Source organism: Molothrus ater, chromosome 25 (genome assembly GCF_012460135.2).
Source record: "Molothrus ater isolate BHLD 08-10-18 breed brown headed cowbird chromosome 25, BPBGC_Mater_1.1, whole genome shotgun sequence".
Taxonomy (NCBI): domain Eukaryota; kingdom Metazoa; phylum Chordata; class Aves; order Passeriformes; family Icteridae; genus Molothrus; species Molothrus ater.
Window position 1 is genome coordinate 6,527,172 of NC_050502.2, and position 21,244 is coordinate 6,548,415.

The 21,244-nt window shown below is 51.6% G+C and overlaps 3 protein-coding genes across 3 annotated transcripts; 1 reads left to right on the forward strand and 2 right to left on the reverse strand.

The window, feature by feature from the left end:
- Nucleotides 1-1,036: 1,036 nt before the first annotated feature.
- Nucleotides 1,037-6,411, reverse strand: WDR77 (WD repeat domain 77). The gene is made up of 10 exons (XM_036398557.2): nt 6,192-6,411; nt 5,897-6,082; nt 5,532-5,673; nt 5,380-5,429; nt 5,007-5,077; nt 4,607-4,661; nt 4,287-4,358; nt 3,706-3,814; nt 3,183-3,251; nt 1,037-2,856 (listed from the first exon to the last, which is right to left on the reverse strand). The coding sequence occupies exons 1-10, from the start codon at nt 6,388-6,390 to the stop codon at nt 2,697-2,699; spliced, it is 1,113 nt and encodes a 370-aa protein (XP_036254450.1). The 5' UTR covers nt 6,391-6,411; the 3' UTR covers nt 1,037-2,696.
- An 87-nt stretch (nt 6,412-6,498) lies between these two features.
- Nucleotides 6,499-9,437, forward strand: ATP5PB (ATP synthase peripheral stalk-membrane subunit b). Its single transcript, XM_036398574.2, has 7 exons — nt 6,499-6,629; nt 6,731-6,773; nt 7,226-7,371; nt 7,848-8,011; nt 8,467-8,592; nt 8,784-8,963; nt 9,281-9,437. Exons 1-7 carry the CDS (start codon nt 6,602-6,604, stop codon nt 9,359-9,361), a joined length of 768 nt encoding a protein of 255 aa, XP_036254467.1. The 5' UTR covers nt 6,499-6,601; the 3' UTR covers nt 9,362-9,437.
- Nucleotides 9,438-14,132: 4,695 nt separating this feature from the next.
- ADORA3 (adenosine A3 receptor) lies at nt 14,133-16,308 on the reverse strand. The gene is made up of 2 exons (XM_036398456.2): nt 15,942-16,308; nt 14,133-15,116 (listed from the first exon to the last, which is right to left on the reverse strand). Exons 1-2 carry the CDS (start codon nt 16,289-16,291, stop codon nt 14,522-14,524), a joined length of 945 nt encoding a protein of 314 aa, XP_036254349.1. The 5' UTR covers nt 16,292-16,308; the 3' UTR covers nt 14,133-14,521.
- Between the last annotated feature and the right edge of the window lie 4,936 nt (nt 16,309-21,244).

A 21,244-nucleotide genomic window follows, 5' to 3' on the forward strand; every position in this document is an offset into this window, starting at 1 on the left:
GAGCTCCGTCACTCACGCCCAGCAGGTTGGGCAGGCTGGCAGAGGAGCAGCCTCTATAAATAGTGCTTGGGCTGGAGCTGCTCAGCAGGGTGAAACTCTCCTGCCTGCTGCAAGTCCCAACTGGAACGCTGTGCCCAAAACTGCAAGCGCGGTGCGAGCAATGCAGGCAGCAGCATGAAAGGCTTGTCTGCAGCGTGGCTGCTCCTCTGCTCTCAGAGTTAAACTGATTTGCATTCTCATCTCCTTCAGCCAGCTCTGGCCACAGAAGCAGGCTCTGTGTGAGGGAGAGAAGGGTGCAATGTGTGCCTTGAAGCTTTACTGGAGCCACAGGGGCTGTCCCCAGGTGTCCCCAAACCTGAACGGTGTGCGGTGGGGCAGGGACAGCTGAGCAAGGCACAAACCCCCAGCATTGCCACCGTTCCTTAGGGAGCTGCAGAGGCAGCCAGGACTGACGTGGGACTGCAGCTGTCCCTGACTTCACTGCCAGCACTGGTACAGCAACTCTGAGCCACTGGCACAGCAACTCTGAGCCACTGGTAGAACTCTGAGCCGAGCTGCGCCCCAGCAGTGACTCCTGCACTGCTGCTCCTCTGTGCTTACGAGTGGAACAGCCCGAGTGCGAGTGCCAGACACCCCAAAAGCAGACACTCCACTCCTCAGGCAACGAGCAGAGCTGGGGCCCTGCCCTTGCCAAGGGCAGCTGCTGCCATCCTGTGGCACCACAAACACCTGCCAGACACTGAAGCATTGAGGCTTGTTTGGTCTTTAATTGTAAAATGTTAATATATCACCACTGACCTGTTCTCCCGACAGGCTTCAGCACCCACCAGAGTCTTTTGCCACGGACTGTTGTGTTTTGCTCAGGTGTGGCAATATGAGGAACCTAATGTGGTTTAATGTCTGACATTTGACCTTTTAATTTTAGCTGTGCATGATGGAACCCCAAGTTCAGAGTTCTGGCAAGAACAACTGCCAGAAAGCAGCAGGAGCCAGAGCCTGCCTTGCAGCAGTGCTGAAGAACTGCAGTACCCTGGCATTGAACAGGAATACGGTGAACATTTATTTAAGAACAGTTTTAATATCAGGGACTGAAATCACAACTTGAACTGTGTGGATGATCTCAGCTGGCTCTTCAGTGCTACAGAAGTGGCCCAGTGAAAGTTAACCCCAGTTACAAATGAAAACCATCTTCCAAGACATTTCAGAACCAGCACAAGACCTGTTTCAGTACAGCATCCCCCCAAGAGAGGACTTTGTGGTTCAAGGGGTATTTCTGAGGAAATGTGTCAGTTTTTATCATCATTTACCGTTTCTTGTCATACACTGCTCTAGAACAGGCAGTTGCTGTGAACGCCTGTATGACACGGGAATTTAAAAAGCAGCAAGTGAGGTTTACAAAGAGTATGAGAGAAGTACAGAGCCTGGGAAAGCTTAGTCTGCCTCAAAATCAATTGTGGGCTTTGCACAACTAAACCTATGTGGATGCAGAGGTAAAAACTGGAAGCACTGTACATTTAAGTGCTGCTATCATGCTAAAGAACCAGGGGTAACATTCACTTCAATGGCATTTTTGCTTCATCAGTCAGGACTTGCTTAATTCTGTCTAGGAAATACTAGGCCAGACCAAGCCATACCTAGAGCAGCAGCAATGCATGCAGAGCAGTGACTTTCTCCAGGTGAACAGCTGAGTTAGAAATGTACGTGGCATTTGACAAAAGCACCTCAGAGGGTTCTGTGCAGGCTGGCCTGGGGGTAGGGCAGTGTCCTGTCCCCTCAGTGCCAGCACAAGAAGTCACTTGCCACAAGTGCGTGGATCCGGGCTATCACTAAGCACAGTCTGGTACAGGAGCAAGCAAATGACAACTGAAGTCCTTAGTCCAGTTTGACCCCACATAAACCTTCTGTTCACAGCTCTTATCCTCGAGTGAGCTGCCTTCAGCACAGAGGAGATGAACCCTGGTGTCCAAGAGCACAGCACCCGCTCCCTCCTGCTGCCAGAGCCCCCTGGCGTGCCAGGGTTCCAGCACCATCCCAGGGTGTTGAGCTGCAGGGCTCCAGCTGGGCTCCTCACTTCACCTCCTGACACCAAACATTGGTGTTTTACAGCAAACACTGCTATTCTACACCAGTGCACAGGCAGTGCTCCCCAGAGGCTCCCCACCGCTACTGAGGCTGAATCCCCTTCACCAACCACGTGCTGCAGTAAGGACAACACTGGAACCCTTCTAGCCCCTGCATCCCAACAGGTATTTTCATTCCACCTGATTTACAGAGCAAAGAACTTGGCTCAAGGGTGAGGCTCTCACACCGTTCCAACAAGAAGCATGTTGCAAACCTCCCCCAGAAGCTTCTATGAATTCCATGGGTAGTCTGGAGAACTGAGGAAAGGATCAAGTCTTTTTGACTTTATTTCTTTTTCATTACACCTAATTCCCTGACTCTCCAAGTCTCCTCTGTGCCTGAAGTCAATTTTTTTCTGAGTAAAACCAAAGTCTTTTATTACAGGAGAAGCTGCTCCTGAGGAGAGGGTAAAGCTTGGTTTGTAACTAACTTATGCCTAATTCAAAATTACTACAGGAACCTTCTTAGCCACAAGCTTGGAGGCAGACACCAGACCCCACTCCAGCTCACACACCTGCGACTTCAGCAGAATCAAAGTGATGCCAGCAAGGAACTTGGACCATGAGTTTATAAAACTATTCTTTTACACAGTTGATTCCAGAAGCTTCACCAGCTGGTAGGGGGACAGTGTGATGTAAAACCTGATGATCCCATCCAACTGTAGTGAGCAAGGCATCATCTGAAGGAGACCAGGACAAGCCTTTTACAAAGTCTCGATGAGAATGGTCTCTGAACCTGGAAAACACCAACACTCCATCAGCCATCATTAGAGAGTACTGGGCTTGTGCAATCCCTAACTGCTGGCTTGTTAGGATGATGCTCCTCTATTTAGGAACATTTTCACCTCCAGGCGGCCCAGAGCAGCTGTGGCTGCCCCAGCCCTGGAAGTGCCCAAGGCCAGGCTGGATGGGGCTTGGAGCACCCTGGGATAGTGGAAGGTGTCCTGCCCGTGGCAGAGGGTGGGATGAACGATCTTTAAGGTCCCTTCCACCCCAAACCATCCTGTGTGTTAATAATTAACTTGAAAAGATAACAGCAGTGAGTATTCTGTGAGTACTTACACCTCTGAGAGGTCTGAGTCAAGAACAGCAACTGAACAGTCTTCACTGATGGAAGCCAGTAAGGGTGAACTAGAGAGAGACAAGAGCACAGTCAGAACAAGCAAATACAAGAACTTTTAGGGATAAACTTGTGAACAGCAGGATTATTAGTGATCCAGACCCAGGTTCAGCAAATGAACTCACAAAAATCTTACAAAAATGTTCTCATCAGCATTTGGCAGTGTGCCAGTACACTGAATGGGAATACTCAATTGGAATCCAAAAACAAGTGATCTTTCTTTAATCAGAGATGACTATAATTAGAAAAGTCTCCACAGTGTGCGGGTCAGTAATTCTGGAGCTGCAGAATTCTTGTTGTGGACATTCACACATCAGAAGTGAGACATTGCTTGGTTTACTCTATTCTCTGCTACAATCTCCTGGATGAGAAGACCAAAACTGGCACTCTCACAGGTTTTACTCAGGAATAACTAAGGCTGTTGAGGGGAGGCAGTGCCACGTTGTGTGCCAGAATCATCAGTACCTGTGTGCAGAGAAAGCAAAGCCTGTGATGCCTCGGGTGTGCACGGCAGCGCTGAGGGCAGAGTCAGGATTCTTTGTGTCCACCAGTGCAACTGTTCCACTTTCATCACCTGGAGAGAGGGGTGTCGCAGACATCTTTTCACTACAAATCCTTTCCTTAGGATTTTTCCTTCTGAGAAGCTAAGAGGCCTCAGAGACAGAATGTAAACAGTGGTTATCTGCTGCTGTGGAATGCAACAGGTCCACCTGTGATTGGCCCCTCTTGGATGTTTATAATTAATGGGCAGTCAAGGACCGAGTCTGACAGAGCTGCCTTTGTTATCATTCTTTCTTTCTATTCTTAGCTAGTTAGCTTCTGAGGAAACCTTTCCTTTCCATTTCTTTTTAGTATAGTTAATGTAATATATATAGAGATCATAAAATAATAAATCAAGCCTTCTGAACGTGGAGTCAGCATTCTGGTCTCTTCCATCATCCAAGAACCCCTGTGAACACGGGCACAGAGGGGCACTGAGCCCACAGCACAAACTGCCCTGTGGAAACAGCCACCTTGGCTTGCCTGGTGAGAGTGCAGGTTCTTACCCAAGACAAAGATGTCACTTTTCTGTGGATGCCACATGACTGAGGTAGGGAGGTAATTACAGGCACTGCAAACTGCAAGGGAACAAACTGGCGTGAGAGGGGAAGGAGGCACAGCACAAAGACATTCCTCATCTCTCTCCTTCAGCACTGCTACTGCAGCAGGACAAGTGTTTTAAGCTTATTGTACTTCTGTGACAGTGTTAGACCTCCTTAGGTTTTAACAGGCACTCCAATCACTAGATTTGGAGTTAAAAGGCATAAAATAATTTATTTCTTCCAACACACTCATGCAGAAGCGGTGACTGCACACAGACACATACCAATTCGGGTAGCTGGTTTGGGGCATCTGGTGTCCCAGAGTAAAGTTCTGTTGTCCTAGAAATCCAAAAGGAATGAGAAGAATTTTACAATTTCTTTGTGGCATAAATTCAGATTCACTGCTGACTCACAGGCAAAATGACCCTGTGTTTTCCTCTGGTTTAAAATGATGCTGTCACCAAGTGCAGCCTTCAGTCATCCCCAGGAGCTCCCAAAATTTGATACAAACCTGTAGGAATCAGTTTGACAAATTGATTATAAATTTATCAGACTGGAACACTGCAATAACACAGGGAGGCAGGTTGCAACACAAGAGGTCGTTTCTAAGTGCTTTAAACTGTAAATACCTAAAGTTAAATCTTGTTTAAATGGGGTAGATTTAGAGAATAGAGGGAGCTTTACCTCAGCACAGGACAGGAACACAGTGTCCTTACCAGGACAGGAAGCCACACATGTCACTGCATCGGCGTGAGCTACCAAAAGCACAAAGGATAAAGAGCCTCAAAGATTGTATCCAACTTTCCCACATATTCCCAAGGCCCTCCAGAGTTTAACATCAGTTTAACAGTTATGCCCAGACAGGGATAACTTCTGCTCAGCAGCAGCAGCTGCCTCCTACCAAAGTGATGAGCTGCCCAATCCAACCATGGATCCATGAGCTGCCCAATCCAGCCATGGCCACAGTCCTTGTGACAGCCCTGAGCTTGAGGGAGCCAGACAAGGGCTTGGGGGAAAGGGGATTATAAAAGGGAGAGAGGGGTGTGTTGGCACTCACCTCTGTAGGAGTGCAGCACCGTTTGCTCCGGGATGTCCCAGACTTTCACACTGTGGACGAGAAGGAGCAGTGAGCGCCCAGCACAGCCCAGCACACAGCTGCCAGGCTGGGCACAGGGCTGGGCACAGGGCTGCCAGCCCGGGCACACTCACCAGCAGTCCCTGCCCCCGCTGACAGCCTGGCTGCTGCCGGCCAGCACCGACACCGAGGTCACGATGTCATCGTGCTCGTATTTACAGAACTTGTTCACGATGAGGCTCTCATTCTCCTCCAGCTCCCACAGCTCCACTGCACCTGGGGGATGCAGGGGAGCACTCACCTGAGCGACAGGGACCCCACTTGAGTGACGGGGACACCCAGCTCAGTGACGGGGACACCCAGCTCAGTGATGGGCAGGGACACCCACCTTTGAGCAGAAGAGGGGGCCGCACACCCCAGGGGAGGGACCGGGGGACCCCCAGCTCAGCAGAGGGGACAAGGGACCCCCAGGAAGGATGGGGCCATGCCCATGGCTTACCGGAGTCGGAAGCCACCAGGATGCCCCTGTCAGCCAGCCAGCAGAGGTCGGCCACCCCCGCCTCGGTCTGCACGCCGGCCGTGCAGAAGCCCTCGCTGGGGGCGCGCCGGGGCTCGGCGAACACCCACAGCGAGCCGGTCCAGCAGCGCCCGTTCAGCCCGGAGGCGCCCAGCAGCAGGGCCCCGTCTGCGGGAGAGACACGAGGGGAAGCGCGGGGAGAGACGCGGGGAGAGGCGCGGGCAGCGCCCGGGAGCGCTCCCCGGTGCCAGGCCCGCCGCGCCCCCCGCCCCGCTACCTGCGCGGTAGTGCGCGCGCTCCAGGTGCCGCTCCATGCAGGCGGGCGCGTTGGGCGGGATGTTCCACTCGGCGGCGGGCTCGGCCGCGGGCTCCCCATCCAGCGGGGCGGCGGGGGCGGCGCTGTCGGGCGGGGCGGGCGGCGGGGGCGCCTGTGGCAGCAGCGGCGGCGGTGGCGGCGGCGGCAGCGGCTCCTCCATGGCGGCGGCGGCGGGGCCGGCCGTGCCCCCACGTGTCTCCCGCCGCCGCCTCCTCTCGCGAGAACGCCCGCCCCGCGCCCGCCCTGCCCGCGCTCTCGCGAGAGCCGCGCCGCCATCTCAGCGCCCGGCGGCGGCGGTCACCGACCGGGACGAGCTCGGCGCCGCCGCTCCTCCTGCCCCGCCGCTCCTCACGGCCGCTCCCTGCCCTGCCATGCTGTCCCGCCTCGTCCTGCGCGCCGGTGAGCCCGGGCAGTGCCGCCGCTCGGGGGGAGCGGGTGGCGGGCGGGGGGTGCCGGCCCAGCTCTGCCCTGACGCGCTCTCTGCCCTCTTGTCCCCTCAGCCCCCGCCGCCCTCAGGGCGCTGCCGCCGCCCGTCGCCGTGGGGTGAGTACCGGGGAGCCCCTCGGACACCGGCCGGGATTTGGCCTAAACAGCGTTATTCTGGGGTTTTGTCTCGCGTTTTTCTCATTGATGTTGCGGGAGTGTGGGGCAGGGACGGTGGAAAGAACTTATGGAGGTTATGTAGTCCCACCCACTTGTGAGAGGAGGTGTGTCCAGTCAATGCCTCCTTCTTCGAATCACGGCCGGGTTTGGGGCGGGAAGGACCTTAAAGCTCATCCAGTTCCACCGCCTGCATGGACAGGGACACCTTCTCCTAGAGCAGGGCCAGCCTGGCTTGGACACTGCCAGGGATGGGGCACCCTGTGCCCGGCCTCACCAGTTATTGCTTATTTCATTGGAAATGTGCTTGAGCCTCATCTAAGGGTGGTTTGGGGAACTGTTTCTGTCTGGTTTTTATGTAAGAATCATAATTGAGATGTTCTCGTTGTTCACAGGGTGTTACACACCACAAGACCACTGCACACAACTCAGCAGAGTTTGGCTCCTGTGCCACCTCTGCCTGAGAAGGGAGGAGAAGTTCGTCATGGTTTGATCCCTGAGGAGTTTTTCCAGTTTCTCTACCCTAAAACAGGAGTGACAGGTTAATATAGATTTTACCATTTTTAGCTATGCTTATGTGGTTCTGTTCATCAGTTCTGGCTGCTGAAAAGGTAAAATATTACTGAAAATGAGTATTTTCCATGTGCAGGTCGTGAAGAACAAGCCACTGTAGGACTCCTGGCTCCAAAGTTAGACACCTAATGATTGAAAGAATTCCATGAGCTTGATTTTGTAGAAAGATTTAGTTGCCTGTTGATCCTTAAAAAATTTAAATTTTGCATGTTCTGAATGAGCAGAAGCAGCAGGTCCCATGTCAGGTGCAAGCTGCTCCCACTTGTAGTGAGGTTCCTTGTGGCACCTTTGCCAGGTGGAATTGTGGCTCTGCTTTTTGTGCTGGTAAAATAGAACACGTCTTCCTGACCTTTTGAGCCTTTAAAGTATCTCCTTCTTAGGTATTTGAGTTTACTGGTGCTCGTTGTGCTTCATACAAGTAGCGCTGCTTCATTTCTCCTGTAGGGCCCTACATGTTGGGCACTGGCCTCCTGCTCTACCTTCTTTCCAAGGAGATCTATGTGGTGAACCACGAGACAGCAGCAGCTGCCTGCATACTGACAGTCATCGTTTATGCCATCAAGAAGTTTGGGCCTAATGTGGCAGCTTTTGCTGACAAACTTAACGAGGTAATGAAGAAACTGCAATTTAACTGTCCAGTCGTTAGTAAGGAAGGGTTTTGTTAAAGTACAGATGGCTTCCCCCTGCCAGAGGGCAGGGCTGGATGGCGCTGGGGAGGAATTGTTCCCTGTGAGGGTGAGCATGCCCAGAGAAGCTGTGCCTGTCCTGCCTTTGGAAGTGTCCAAGGCCATGTTGGATGGGGCTTGGAGCAGCCTGGGACAGTGGAAGATGTGCCTGCCATGGCAGGGGTGGGATTGGATGGGATTTAAGCTCCTTCCAACCCGAACCAGTCTGGGATTCCATGACTGGTTGTGAGCCCTCGTTCTCCTCTGTTGGCATGACCTCAGCCCTGGCCCAGGGCACTTGGCACAGACGTTTCTCACAGCTCAGTGCAGCATTAACTGCAGAACACTCGTTTTCCTTGCCTCTGACCCTGAAGCGTGGAGTCCTCTCTTTCCTCCAGGAGAAAATGGCCTCGGCTCTGGCCATGAAGAACGACACCATCCAGACGCTGCAGACGGCCATCGAGGAGGAGAAGAAGGAGCAGTGGAGGGCAGAGGGCCGCAGTTACCTCTTCGATGCCAAACGGGTGAGCGTTTCTGCAGCGCCAGGGCTGCCTGCCCTGCTGGGCCCCTGGCACACATCGTGCTCTGCTGCCAGCCTCGAGCCTGCCGTGTGCTGCTGTGTTGCAGAACAACATTGCAATGCTGCTGGAGGCTAACTGGCACACATCATGCTCTGCTGCCAGCCTCGAGCCTCCCGTGTGCTGCTGTGTTGCAGAACAACATTGCGATGCTGCTGGAGGCCAACTACCGGGAGCGCCTGCTGACGGTGTACAACGAGGTGAAGAAGAGGCTGGACTACCAGGTGGCCCTGCAGAACCTGAAGCGGCAGAAGGAGCAGGACCACATGATCCAGTGGGTGGAGAAGAACGTTGTCCAGAGCATCACCCCTCAGCAGGTACTTGCTGGCTTTTACCTGCTTTACGTTGTAGGCTGCACAGAGGTTTGCTGTTCAGGGATCCTGGCTCGTGAGGTGATGGGTGACCTTGGCCAGGGGTGGGGGGACTGGATGAGCTTTGAGGTCCCTTCCAACTCAGACCTTCTGGGATTCCAGGAATCTGTGCTTTAGTGGATGTGAATCTCTGACTTCATGAGCTGTAACTACATCCCTCTTAATCAGTAACTTATAGGTCTAACAAGGTTTGTCTAAAATGCACTTAAATGTCTATTTTCTTGTTGAAATGTCCCCTGAAGGCTGTTTCCTGTCTCTTGCAGCAGAAGGAAAGCATTGCCAAATGCATCCTGGACCTGAAGGCTCTGTCCAAGAGTGCCCATGCAACTGTGCGAGCAGTCTGAGCCCACTGACATGTCCCAATACCTCCTCTTGGAAACTGTATGACTCTGAAATATCATTAAACAGACAAAAAACCTCCTCTGCTGTGTTTCACTAGCAACATCCCTGCCTGTGTGTTTGAAGCCACTGGATGGTCACAGCAACCACTGCAGCTGGCTTGTGGTGGGGGATGAGTTGGAGCCACAGTGTGTGAGATCCTGTTGGATTCCCTGTTGGTCAGGAACACTTCCAGAGATACAGAGAAAAACCCTGCTGCTGAATCTGATCCCTGTGTTAGAATTCTGAGTGAGAGCAGCCCCAGATACCTGCTGTCCTTGTACACACGTTCTAAAATCAGGGTGATTTGTGTTCCCATTCACCTTGCCCTGGGCTGGGAGGGGCTCTGGGTGAATGTTCTTGTTCTCTAAAGGAGCTGGAAACCCCCTTTCACCATAAAGCCCGGTGAAGTGTTGTAAGAGCCTGGGTTCTGGGAAGGGAGATGGGGTGGGAAATGTGTCAAAGGCTCCTGAAAAACGCCCTCAGCTGGCCATGTGTGTGCACTCAGTCTAAAACAGGGACATGGGCACGTTTGTTCCAAAAGAGTTTTTCTGGACTTCCATAATTCTGTTCATTTTCTTTTTATGGGAATTTTTTCACTGAAGGAATTTGTTAAAACTCAAAAATCCCAGCAAAGCACACACACAAATAAACCCCTCCTGTGTGTGCTGTGATTTATGTAGTCCATAAACCCAAGTGGGCATACTGGGGCTGCCTGCAATCCCATTTCTCAGTAGGGTTAAGAAAAATGGTTTTCCAAACACCAAAATGGTGTTCTTTAGAGGCAAGAACCTGACTTCAACCCAACCTAGGCTGAAGCTGCTTTCCTTTTTTTAGACTAACAGTTCCAGAGAATGCAGGTGTCTTTCATGGTTTCCTGTTTTTTGTCAATTTAAATAAAAAAGTGAAGTTGCTTAACTTCCACAATTGTGTAAGCCCACGTCTGATTGACATTTGAGCCTTTAGCTGGTGTGACAGATTGTGCTCACAAAGCAAGTGGTTCAAGTGGTGTGCTGACACTTGGGGAGTTTTCCAGCAGCACTTCCATGGTGGGAGGTAAGATGGAGCTGTATCATTTCTTGTTTCTTTTATTCTTGCACACACTGCACCCTGCGAGGTTTGCTGTGGGAAACTGGGAGCTTTCGTGGCTTGGCTCCTCTGGAATGTGGCAACAATGGGATGCAGGAGGAAAAGGGGCAGCAGCAGAGGACGGGGTGTTCGTAATGGTTTCACATTGTTCACGATCCACAGTTTGCAAAGCACGTGGTGAGAAATGCCAGTGCAGGGATTTTGTAGTGGAATGTCTTTTAGAATCCCTATCTCTAAGATCCCACACACAAATTGGAGAAAGTTACAGTTCCTGTTCTGGTGGGAAAAGTCAATTTAACTTAAAAAAATCAAGGGAGGAACTTTTCAAAGCTGCTTCTGATTATGAAAATGTTCATAGGGTTTTAGCTGCTGCAAAAATAATCCTGTAGGTGCTTTTTAGTTATTAAAGATCCTCCACTTTCTGGGTGGAGAAGGCGCCGTGCCCGTCAGGGAGCAGTGAACTCGTGTGTACGGGAACAGTGGGCAGGGGCTGGTGCTGAGGAACTGCCAGGGTTGAGTGGCTTTGTGCCACTTCTACAAGATTTCCAAGAAATAGATAATAACCAAATCAAGTCTTTTGAGTTTGAGGAGGATAACAAGTTTGTTTTCTTATGTGTATGTGTACATAAATATAACTCTCTTTCTTTCAGCTTCTCTTCTTGTCAGTTAATGCTCTGAGAGAATGGGAAGCTTTTCCTCAAAAGAAGCTCCAGGTATTTTATTTTTAAGGAATTTCCCTAGCTGACTGAGGTGATGCCCTGCCCGGGGGCTGCTCTGGGGGGCTCAGCCCAGGGGGTGCTTGGGGAAGGGCTGCATGGCTGCCATGGGCTGCCTGCCACAGTCATCGTCTGAGCAGCAGAACTTTCCTGTCTGCTGGTTCCACTTTCACACAGACTGCACACACACAGCCCCCCATGTGCTTCTAGTTGCTTGTAGTACTACTGAAGAAATTTGCACGTTCTAAAACAAGCTTGTGATTTTTTTTTTCTATTGCAGTTGCACCAGAACCCATTTGCCCTACTACTACTACTGTCCCCACCACTGCCCACACCCCTGCAGATGATTTCAGAGCTGCAGAAGTCAGATGCTGGATTAATAAGTAAATGCTGCACCTTTATTTCCTGATTTCAAACCCACAGTTCCCTGAGACAGCCGCCTCCTTCTTCAAGGGAGGGGTTATATATCATAAATGTAACATCTTGGGGGTTTAAATTCAGTTAGAATTGCCTGCTCTGTGCACTGCATGGCTGTTCCTAGAGATGCTCAGTGCAGACACACACGTTGGTCCCATGGGGCTGGGGATAAATGTTACACTCCATGAAGTTTGGTGAATTTGAGCACTGCTGATGCTTCAATCCCTCTGCTGAAACTGGGGATTCTGACCAGATTTCCTGTGTATCAACAGCCATGAAATACTGTACATGTCACTGGCCTTCATCTCTGGCATCCTCCTGACTGTCCTGGTTTTTGCAGTCATCTTCCTCTTCAGGAAAAGTGAGTGACACAGCCGAGGGCACAGCAGCAGACTGGTGGTGGCTGCAGAAGTTACTTAGAAAGTGGCTCAGATAATGTCTGCCCTGAATAATTGTGTGTTGGTGACCAGCTCACCCCTGGCAGTAACTCCTCGTGAATCGTCCCAGTGGTGGTTTCAGGAAAGAATTAACTTTGCCACTGATGAGTTCTGGGGGTTCCTGTTGGTTGTGAGCTTTTCTCATCCTAATCCTGGCTGCACTGAATTCACCCTGGCCACTTCCAACAGGTGGGAAGGGACTGGGCAGCCCAAAGTGCCACTTTGCTGTGCAGGTGTGTGCCAGAGGTTACACATCACCTGTCTGTCACCCTCTGCAGCCTTCCTTGCAAACACCTGAGACTCCCTTTCCTTCCTAGGCTCTAAAAGATCCCACCAAAATTTACAAGAGGAAACTTTCTCCCAGATGGCAGCTGAGGAATCTGTTAGGAACACCCAGGTAAATGTCACAACTGTCATTTCTAATGCTTCATGCAGATATTTCACATTCTTGAGTGTGGTAAATATTAATTTGGGGTGGGGGGAGAAAAGGCACCTTTGAGACTCAGCTGTTACTCAGCAGTTCTTTTGACAACTTCAGGGGTTCTGGGGCTGAACCACGGATGAGGCAGCTTAGGAGAAATCTTTTTAAAGGGGGAGCATTTCTGCAGTTTTGCTCTGTGATATGAATTCTTTGGAAGCCCCTAAAGGAGACTTTACCCAGAGCCTTGAGCCAGACTGGCCAGTGGGATGAACCAGCATTTACCAAATTTCCCATGCAGGGACAGGGTGCTCATGGGGTGTGGTGTTGAGAACAAGTCACAAGTGGGAAATCCCTGCTGACATGCAGTGCTTGAGCACTCTCTAATGTCTGTGGCTTCTCTCACATCCCCAGAATGAAGTGACCTACAGCACACTGGTCTTCCAGCGGGGCAGGACAGCACTGCCTGTGTGATGAGGAAGTTCCAAAGGAAATAAAAACGATCCCACTTTCTGGACATCAAAAGCCACGAGGATGTTACACCAAGGGAATGCCCTGGGAATGCCCCCATGCCCTCTGTAGCACAGCTCTTTTTGTAGTTATGACAGGGAGTTGTCTCCTGTTCAAACTGGCTGCCAACAGCTGTGGGCAAGTGGAGTTTCTATACAGGATTTCCTCATCTGTAGAAATCTCCCTGCCCTTGTAAAGTTTCCGTTTGCGAGAACTATCAGGGAGAAGTGCGAAATGAAAATGTTTCTCTGCATCTATCCATATCTGTGCCTTCGTGTTTCCCTTTTCTGTCACCTACTCCAACATTTTCTGTATTTTTTTTTTGATTGCCAAGTGTTCTGCTTAGTTATTTTCTGTTATTGAAGTGATGACCATGAAACGCTTGGATGCAAATCTCTGCTTCCTGGTTGGCTCCCGTAAAAGAAATGCACAATCACAGTGGGACAACCAAAATCCCTGGGAATGTTCATTCAGGTGCTACCGCCCACGGTGTTCCAAGTACAGTGTGAAAATCATTCCCTGTGCGTGGACGGGGCTGGCAGCGTCAGAGCAGGGCTGGAGGTGCCACCTGATGGCAGCACCAGGCTGGGCTGGGGCTGCCCGGTGCCCTGCGCTGCTGCAGCCCTGCACACCGAGCAGGGCTCGGCTCCCCCAGCCCCTCTGGGCCGTGCCTGCTCCTCCCAGCAGCTGCTGAGCCCTGGGCACCGCTGCAAAGCATCCCCTGGTGCTCCGGTGCTCTGCAGTTGGGTGTGCTGGCTTTGGCCACAGCCTTGCACAGGGCCAGCAGAGCCCTGTGCTCTCTGTTCTGCTGTGCTCTGCTCTCACCTCAGTCCTGGCAGCTCCTTCAAGCTCTACTTAACAGAGAAAATAGGGAGAGCACCTCCCTCCCTCACTGGAAGGTGAGCTGGGGACGAGGTCCCTCGGGTGCATTACCTTTCTGCTTTTCCTAGACCACTTTCATTATTTGAAGATGGAGAAAAAACCAGCCTGGCCTTTAACAAACTCTTTCCAGTCTGACCCATGTTCCCTAAACATGGGCAGTGTCAGCTGTGGTGTAACAATTGCTGCAACTTCTGTGCCATCCCAGGCAGGACATTGACTGAAACTGGGCAGGTTTTCTTTTGGTCATGGGAGGACTCAGCAGGCAGAATTAATATAAAATCCATCTACTATTTATTATTACTCATGAAAACGTGACAACACTGGCTGAAGCACAGGCTGGTCAGACTCAAGTTTAGTCTGAATGGACAGACAAGAATGGTCAGAGAACTTGTGAACCACTGGATTATGAACAGCAAAGAACATATCCTGTTTTTCAATCAACTCAACCAATCCTCATGTTAAAAAAACCCAAAACCCTCAACCAGACAAAGTTTCCATCTTCTGTGTTTAGAAATTATATTACATAAAGGTATATATTCACACAGGAGCTTCAGAGCAGCCTCAGACCCACAGGTTGCTGCAGTTTCCCAAGAGTTTCTTGGCAAAGCCAGGTGCTTTATCAATGCTCTGGGGCTCACTGGCTGCTTCAGCCTCTGTTTATGACTCTGGGTCTGTTGTTTGCTCTGCAAGAGCTGGCTCTGGTTTTTTGCACAGGATGTAGGTCCTTAAAATTAAAAGGTATGAGGTTCTGAACTTCTTTATCTTGTAGGCATAGACAATGGGGTTCATGACAGAATTGGCATGGGATAAGAGGATTGCCAAGTAAATCAAATATGGGGGGATCTGAGGCTCAGGGTGAAAATAGAAAACACAGTTTATAGTGCACAGAGGCAGCCAGGAGATTGCAAACAGGAAGAGAACAAGTGCAAGAGACTTGGCTGTCCTGAACTCCCGGCCATAGAAAGCCCCAGCCCCTCTGACACCTTGGCTGAGCTTGGTGTGGATGATGTAGAAGATGTTGGCATACAGAGCACACATGATGAGCAGGGGCACGAGGGTCCACAGGAAGAAGCAGAAATACACCATGTAATCCATCCTCATCACGGAGATGAACCTGCACCTGAGGAAGCTGGAGCTCCTGGGGCCTGCCTTGTTCCAGCCAAACATGGGGACCAGCCCTCCCAGCAGGGACAGGGACCAGCACAGCCCCAGGGCCCACCAAACTCTCCTCTCTGTGATGATTATTTTGTATCTGTAGGGGAAGAAATCCCAGGTCATGTTAAAGGGAAGCGTTTTAAGGTCGTTAAAGATGAACTCACCTGTTCAGGTACTGCAGGAACCCAAATTTTCTCTTGAGACAAGCCCCACCTCCTCATTTGAAGCAGTCACTTTGCAGTATCAGTAGGAACTGTGCTTAAGTTCCCCTGATTAAAACTGAATGTTTAACCTATTTTATTTCTTGTTTCATTATGATCCTAGTTCTCCTCTTGCCAGGATATTGCTTTGCTCTTGTTGGAAATCCTATCTTATTTCTTGGCTTCCTTTGGTGTACCTTCCTCTTTTTTATTTGGCTTGTGCCATTTGTAGGGCTAAAATTAATTATTCAGCTCCACAGGTCCTTTCCCATTATAAAAAATCACTTCTTGGATGCTTGAAGTTATGCTTTGCTTTTCTAGCTTGTGTACTTTTCATTTAAATGTAAACAGTGAGTGACTTCAGTTAACTGCTAATAAGTTTGTTACTACTTTTGTATTTTCAGCAAATACTAAAAGGAATTTTATTTAAAAGAAAAGTATCAGGAACCTAAAAAAAAAACAACTATAACACACTCAGCATCCTGCACAATTACCAAAAGTGCTGAATATTTAACACAGATGCATCCTGTGACAGCACTCTGCTCAGGGGTAACAGAGCTGAGCTGGCCATCCAGCTCATGAAAAACTGCTCCATGAGCACCCCCAGCTCTCTGGAAAGCTCATCCCAGGTGGGCTCCGAGGCACAAGCATCCATTTCAGGTAATTAAAGCAATTAAAGGTTGGAAAGGAGGGCAGAGGGGCCCGGGGTGGGGCAGCCTCACCTGGTGGGCAGCTTGACTCGCAGGTACCTGTCGATGGCGATGGCCAGCAGGGACAGGATGGAGGCGTTGCTGAACACCAGCATCAGGCAGCACATGAAGAGGCAGCCGTAGCTGGGCATGGCCGTGCCCAGGCTCACCACGATGGCCAGGGGCATCACCAGCAGCCCCATGGCAGCGTCGGCCAGCGCCAGGGACGCGATGAAATAGAGTGTGGTGTTCTGGAAAGCTGCGTTCAGCCTCACCGCCCACATCACCAGGGCATTGCCCAGCGTGGCAAACAGGGCCAGCAGGCACTCGGTGCCAATGTAGATCCCATCCAGGCTGCTCAGGGCCAGGCTGCTGTTGGGCATCCCAAGCTCTGCAGCTGCAGCAAACGTGAGAGCATCGATGGCCACGCCGGGATCCTCGGGCTGGGCTCGCCTGTTCCGGGGCTCTCTAACAGACACCCACACCTCTCTGCTATCTCATGACCTCAGCACTCGGGCGGCAAATCAGATATCTGCTGATATCTCAGCAGCACGGGCCATTCCCCTCTCTGCAGACCCCTCCTGAAGCTCGCTGCCTCCCTCCAGCAGCCTCCAGTCAGCACAGTGCCTCGGGAAGCTGTGTGGAAGGGAGAACTGTCCTCCCACAGTCCTTACCAGCAACTTAGAAAGAAATCGTTCTACAGGTTCCTCTTTCAAGCCCTTTTAGAGGTGCAAAAATGGCAAGAGCAGCTGGCTGCAAAGGGGACGCTTATCAGTGCAGCTTAATCTCTCTATCACTGTCACACTGAGGCAGCTCGGCCACTGATCATTGCAGTCAATCTGTCCATCACTGTCACACTGAGGCAGCTCGGGGATGCAGTTAATTTGTCCCTCACTGTCACACTGAGGCAGCTCAGCTGCGAGGTGGTGAAGGGGCTGCATTTAAAAATCAAAGGGTGAAGGTAAGGACAGGGAGAAGGCACTCTGCTGTTACCAACATGGGGAAAACAGGCTTGACCTGGGGAAAAATTAATTCCCAATCAAATCAGAGCAGGATAAGGAGAAAGGAAAGCAAGTTGTAGAGGCAGAGGGCGGGTGCTGGAGCAGAGGCTCCACCCTGGCCTGGCGGGACCGGGCAGCTGGAGCTGGAGGATGGAGCAGCCCCTGCCCAGGGGGCTCACGGATCTGTTCCTGCAGCCAGGTTTGACAGCTCTGGCTCTGCCCGTGCCTTTTCCTCCAAAGGCAGGAGCTTTTCCGTGGGGACACTGTGTCCGAGGGCGCTGCCCCCGAGCCCAGCTGGGGCCAGGTCGGGGGGTTCCACCCAGCACCCCCTGTTCCCTCCAGGTTCCTGCCGGGGCGGGCACAAGGTGCTCTGATGCTCTTCAGGTGCTTCCTCAGCAGGCAGCATCCGTTTCCTGCGCTAACCACGGCAGGGCCAGGCTGCCGTGACCCCCGTGTCCCCGGGCAGGATGAGCCTGTGCCCTCTGCTGTCCCCCTGCCCTGGGGTGCAGCATCCCTTCCTCGGGCCCTGCATCCTCTCCCCGGGGCCTTCTCCCGCCGTCTCCTCAGGCCAGGCTCAGGAACCGCGGGGCTGGAGGTTTCTCAGCTGGCAGAGCGATGGGGCATCCATCCCTGCAGGGAGGAGCAGCTCGGTGTGACCCGGCCCGAGGCGGGAGCGGGGCCGGGGCAGCGCTCGGAGGTTCGGGGCAGGCTGGGGTTCCAAGGGGTGTTTTTATTTCATTGACTGAGGCGGCTCCGTGCCGGGCAGGTTGGGATCGGGAGAGTCCCAGGAATGTCACCCTGAGACGGGGTTAAAGCTCTCGGATCCCCCGGCACTCGATGGTTTTGCCATTTAAAGGCTGTGCTCGGTTCTTGGATGGCTCCAGCGAAAGGCTTCCAGCTCCTCCCGAGGGATCCTCCTACATCCTGCTGAGATAAGGATCAGGAAGGGAAGGTCTCTGCAATCTCAGCTGCGGCTTTCAGCACGGATTCCCTTTTCACTTTGGGGGTGGAGGGGAGGAGAACAAATTTGCTAGAAAAAAATCATGTCTAAGTGACACACAGAAATAAAAATGTCCCACAACAATGATCTTATCCTGTGAGTCAACAGCAGCCACGTCTGCCTTTGTTCTGGGGGGTTTGGAGGGAGGACAGGGCAGCCTCTCCAGGGTGAGCCCCCAAGAGGCCCTGCCTGGCACGGGGGGCTCGGGGGTCCCCACTGCCACAGTGCCAGCCTGTCCCCGCCACTGCCACCCTCCCTGCCTTGGGACGCCTGTGCCCCCCCTTCCTCACATCCAGCAGCTCCTGCTCCTGTGCCAGGAGGTGTGGAGGAGCTCATTCTGGATTTCAGAATTTAGCGTTTACTTTGTAGGGAAAACGCCAAGCAACTCCTGAAGCAAGCGGTGGTGAGTGGTGAGTTCTGTCCTGGCTCTTCCCTGCCTGGGAAGGACGAGAAAGGCAGGCAGAGGGAGGGAGGATGTGAGTGTGGAGCAGAGCCACAGCTGGGTGACTGTGGGCTGCTGGATTATGAACCAGAATGAGAGGCCGGAGCCTGGCGTGGGGGACAGCGTCCTGTCACTGTGCCTCAGTTTCCCCACCCATGGTAAAAGGAGGGTTAATCTGGTCTACACAGAGCTGGGAAGGGCTGGACAGGAGCAGAACCCTTTGGGTTTCCCTCTGAAACTCCTCATTTGGGACTTTTTCCCCTGCCCCTCCAACGGGGGCACAGCGGTGTTGGAAAACCACTGCTGGTTTTTCTCACAGGTGCAAAAACCTGAAGAAAGCCCTGCTCTGACACACAGAGCTGTGCTGAAAGGCAGAGTTCACTGTCCTTAGAATGCAGGGCTGGTTCCAAAGATGATTTCAGCTGCTGTCAAGAGCAAATTGTCAGAGGAGCATCAGATCTGGAAAGCTCTTCCCCTCCACATCCCATTCCCTTGGTTTGAGCCGTGCTGGGCTCGGGTTCTCCCCAGGATTTGGGTTTCAAAGTTTGCTGGTCCTGCCGAGCCCGTCGGGCACTGCCGGGCCCGTGTGGGAGGAGCTGGGGCTGCCAAACCAGTACAGCCCAGTGCCTTTGCTGGGAGGGAACCCAACCTGCTCCCCAGGCCACCCCTGGAGCTCCAGGTACAAACAGGGCAGGGGTGCAGGACAGGGGCTCGGACTAATTAAATTTCGGTGTGTTTTAAAGTTAATTGCACTGTACCTGGAGTTTTTGGGGTTCTCTCAGGGTGTGGCTGAGGGGTGGGGGCAGAGCAGCTGGCACAGGACCCTGTTTGGTGCCAGCCCCACTCTGCACGGGCAGGGATCCGTGCCAGGGCCATCCCACCCCTCCTGCCCAGCACCCGGGGCTGGCAGGGCCAGGGGGGCTGCCCTGGCGTGTTCTATTCCCAGAGCTGCCCTCCCAGCCTGGGGCAGAGCCCTCTGCAGAGCTCTGTGTGTGAGGGGAGGAAATCACCTGCGCCTGTGTCCCACAGCCCCTGCCCAGCCCTGCCCGGAGCTGACAGCAGATCCAGGATCCACTGCAGGCTCCCCTGCACAGCACAGAACTTTCCATCCTCGCTCTTTGTTAGGGACTGGTTTAAAGTTCCATGGAAATGGCACACAATAAATCCTGGGGAGATGAAAGGGAGCTTGGAGCTGGCAGGAGGCTCTTTAGAGAGGCTCCATTTGCACAAATTGTCTGGCTGACAGGAGAGAAACTGTTTTGACATTTTATAAACTCTTCCGCTGATAATTTTGCATCTCAGTACAGCAAGGCTGGGGGAGGCAGGACGGGGTGAAACAACAAAGCCAGGGCCCTGAGCTCCCTTCCCAGCTCTTATTTTTGAACACCAGGAAATTGTTTAACTGCAAAGCACTGCAAAGGCAGCCTTTCCCTGAAGAGAAAGGGAGGAAAGGACCATTATCTCACCAATGAGCATCCTCAGGAGGGCACAACTCACCTGGCACAGGCAGCACCCGCTGCCACTGCCCTGCCTGTCCCAGGGACTGAGAACAGGGGCTGTAAAACCCATTGAGCAGCTGCTCCAAATCAGTTTGTCTCCAACAAGGCTTGAGAGGACACTGCCAGAAATCAGCTCTATCAGCTACAGTAAATATATGTGCTTGATACAGGATCACTGAGTTACTCTGAATTTCGAGTGTTTAGTGGCATCTCAGGCCACAGATGTCCCCGATTAAATGAATATTACCAAGGCATTTCCTCAGATTTTGGGTCATCCTGTGCAGGGCCAGGAGCTGGATTGATGATGTCGTGGGTCCCTCCCAGCTCAGGATATTCTATGAATATCTGTTGTAATTTATTTATGAATCATGACTCACTCTCTGACTGGCATTCGTGGACTAATTCATCACTGCCAGCATGACTAGGGGGGAGAGCTTATATTTCCTCTGGATATCTTTTAAGTGCTTTTTTCCTGCCTTTATTTCCCCAATCAAAGCAAGACCTTATTTATAGTGCTGCCGTTTCTGTCTGGGTAAGCCCGGAGTGGCCCCAATGGCTTAACAGGATTGATTTTCCCAGCCTAGCCCCGGTAATGAACAGGGGGATTTGGCCCTGTGGCTGCTCTAATCCCCTGGGAGCTGGAAGCTGAGGATTTCCCCTGGGAGCTGCAATTCCAAATGGACAAATGAAACCCCATGGGCCCTCGGGGAGGGGAAGGAGCTGCTGGCCCCAGAGCAGAGAGGAGAGGGGTCCCAGCAAGATCGTGTCACAAATGCTGCAGAAAGCATCACGTGGAAAGAAACCAAAGTTCCTCTTTTATTACACACACCTATGTCAACAGCCACTGTTATAACCCATCCAAATTAAGAACCTGTAGGCAAAACTGAGTAAATTATTGGATTACAAGAAACTTGGGAAAAAGTGGTAGTAGATTTGGAATTGAATGTCCAAAAGGAAAGAGATGGATTTGAAGATACAGTTCAAGATTTGGTAAAAAAACAAATAATAAAGGAAAAGGTAAAACCAGCAGAGCAATTGAACTCTGTATTGACCCCAAATGATCTATTGAGTTGTATTACAAGACTCCAAGCAGTTATGGAAATGATAGCAAATGGAGCCGCCCAGAATTAGAGTTATTATCAAGTCAGCTAAGCCAAACAAAACCTGTAGGGTATCAGAATAGGTTGGCTTTAGACTATTTATTGGCCAAAGAAGGGGCTGTTTGTGGAAAGTTTAATATATCAAATTGTTGAATATTGATGACCACAGAAAAGTCATTCTAGCAAAAGCAAAAGAAATCAAAGAAGAAAAAATATATATGCATATAATAACCCAGGTACCAGTCCAAAAATTAGAAAACATTGTTAAAACCTAGCTGGTGGGGTAATGTATTA

What these genes read in the sequence shown, in the direction of transcription:
- WDR77 (XM_036398557.2), bottom strand. Translation starts at nt 6,390, where the DNA reads ATGGAGGAGCCGCTGCCGCCGCCGCCACCGCCGCCGCTGCTGCCACAG. An exon ending in GGTGCTGCACTCCTACAGAG is followed by an intron (nt 5,078 to 5,379) that starts GTGAGTGCCAAC and finishes TGCTTTTGGTAG; the next exon opens with CTCACGCCGATGCAGTGACA. An exon ending in CAAACCAGCTACCCGAATTG is followed by an intron (nt 4,359 to 4,606) that starts GTATGTGTCTGT and finishes GTTCCCTTGCAG; the next exon opens with TTTGCAGTGCCTGTAATTAC.
- ATP5PB (XM_036398574.2), top strand. Translation starts at nt 6,602, where the DNA reads ATGCTGTCCCGCCTCGTCCTGCGCGCCG. An exon ending in CCCTAAAACAGGAGTGACAG is followed by an intron (nt 7,372 to 7,847) that starts GTTAATATAGAT and finishes TTTCTCCTGTAG; the next exon opens with GGCCCTACATGTTGGGCACT. An exon ending in ACCTCTTCGATGCCAAACGG is followed by an intron (nt 8,593 to 8,783) that starts GTGAGCGTTTCT and finishes GCTGTGTTGCAG; the next exon opens with AACAACATTGCGATGCTGCT.
- ADORA3 (XM_036398456.2), bottom strand. Translation starts at nt 16,291, where the DNA reads ATGCCCAACAGCAGCCTGGCCCTGAGCAGCCTGGATGGGATCTACATT. An exon ending in CGAGTCAAGCTGCCCACCAG is followed by an intron (nt 15,117 to 15,941) that starts GTGAGGCTGCCC and finishes CTTCCCCTACAG; the next exon opens with ATACAAAATAATCATCACAG.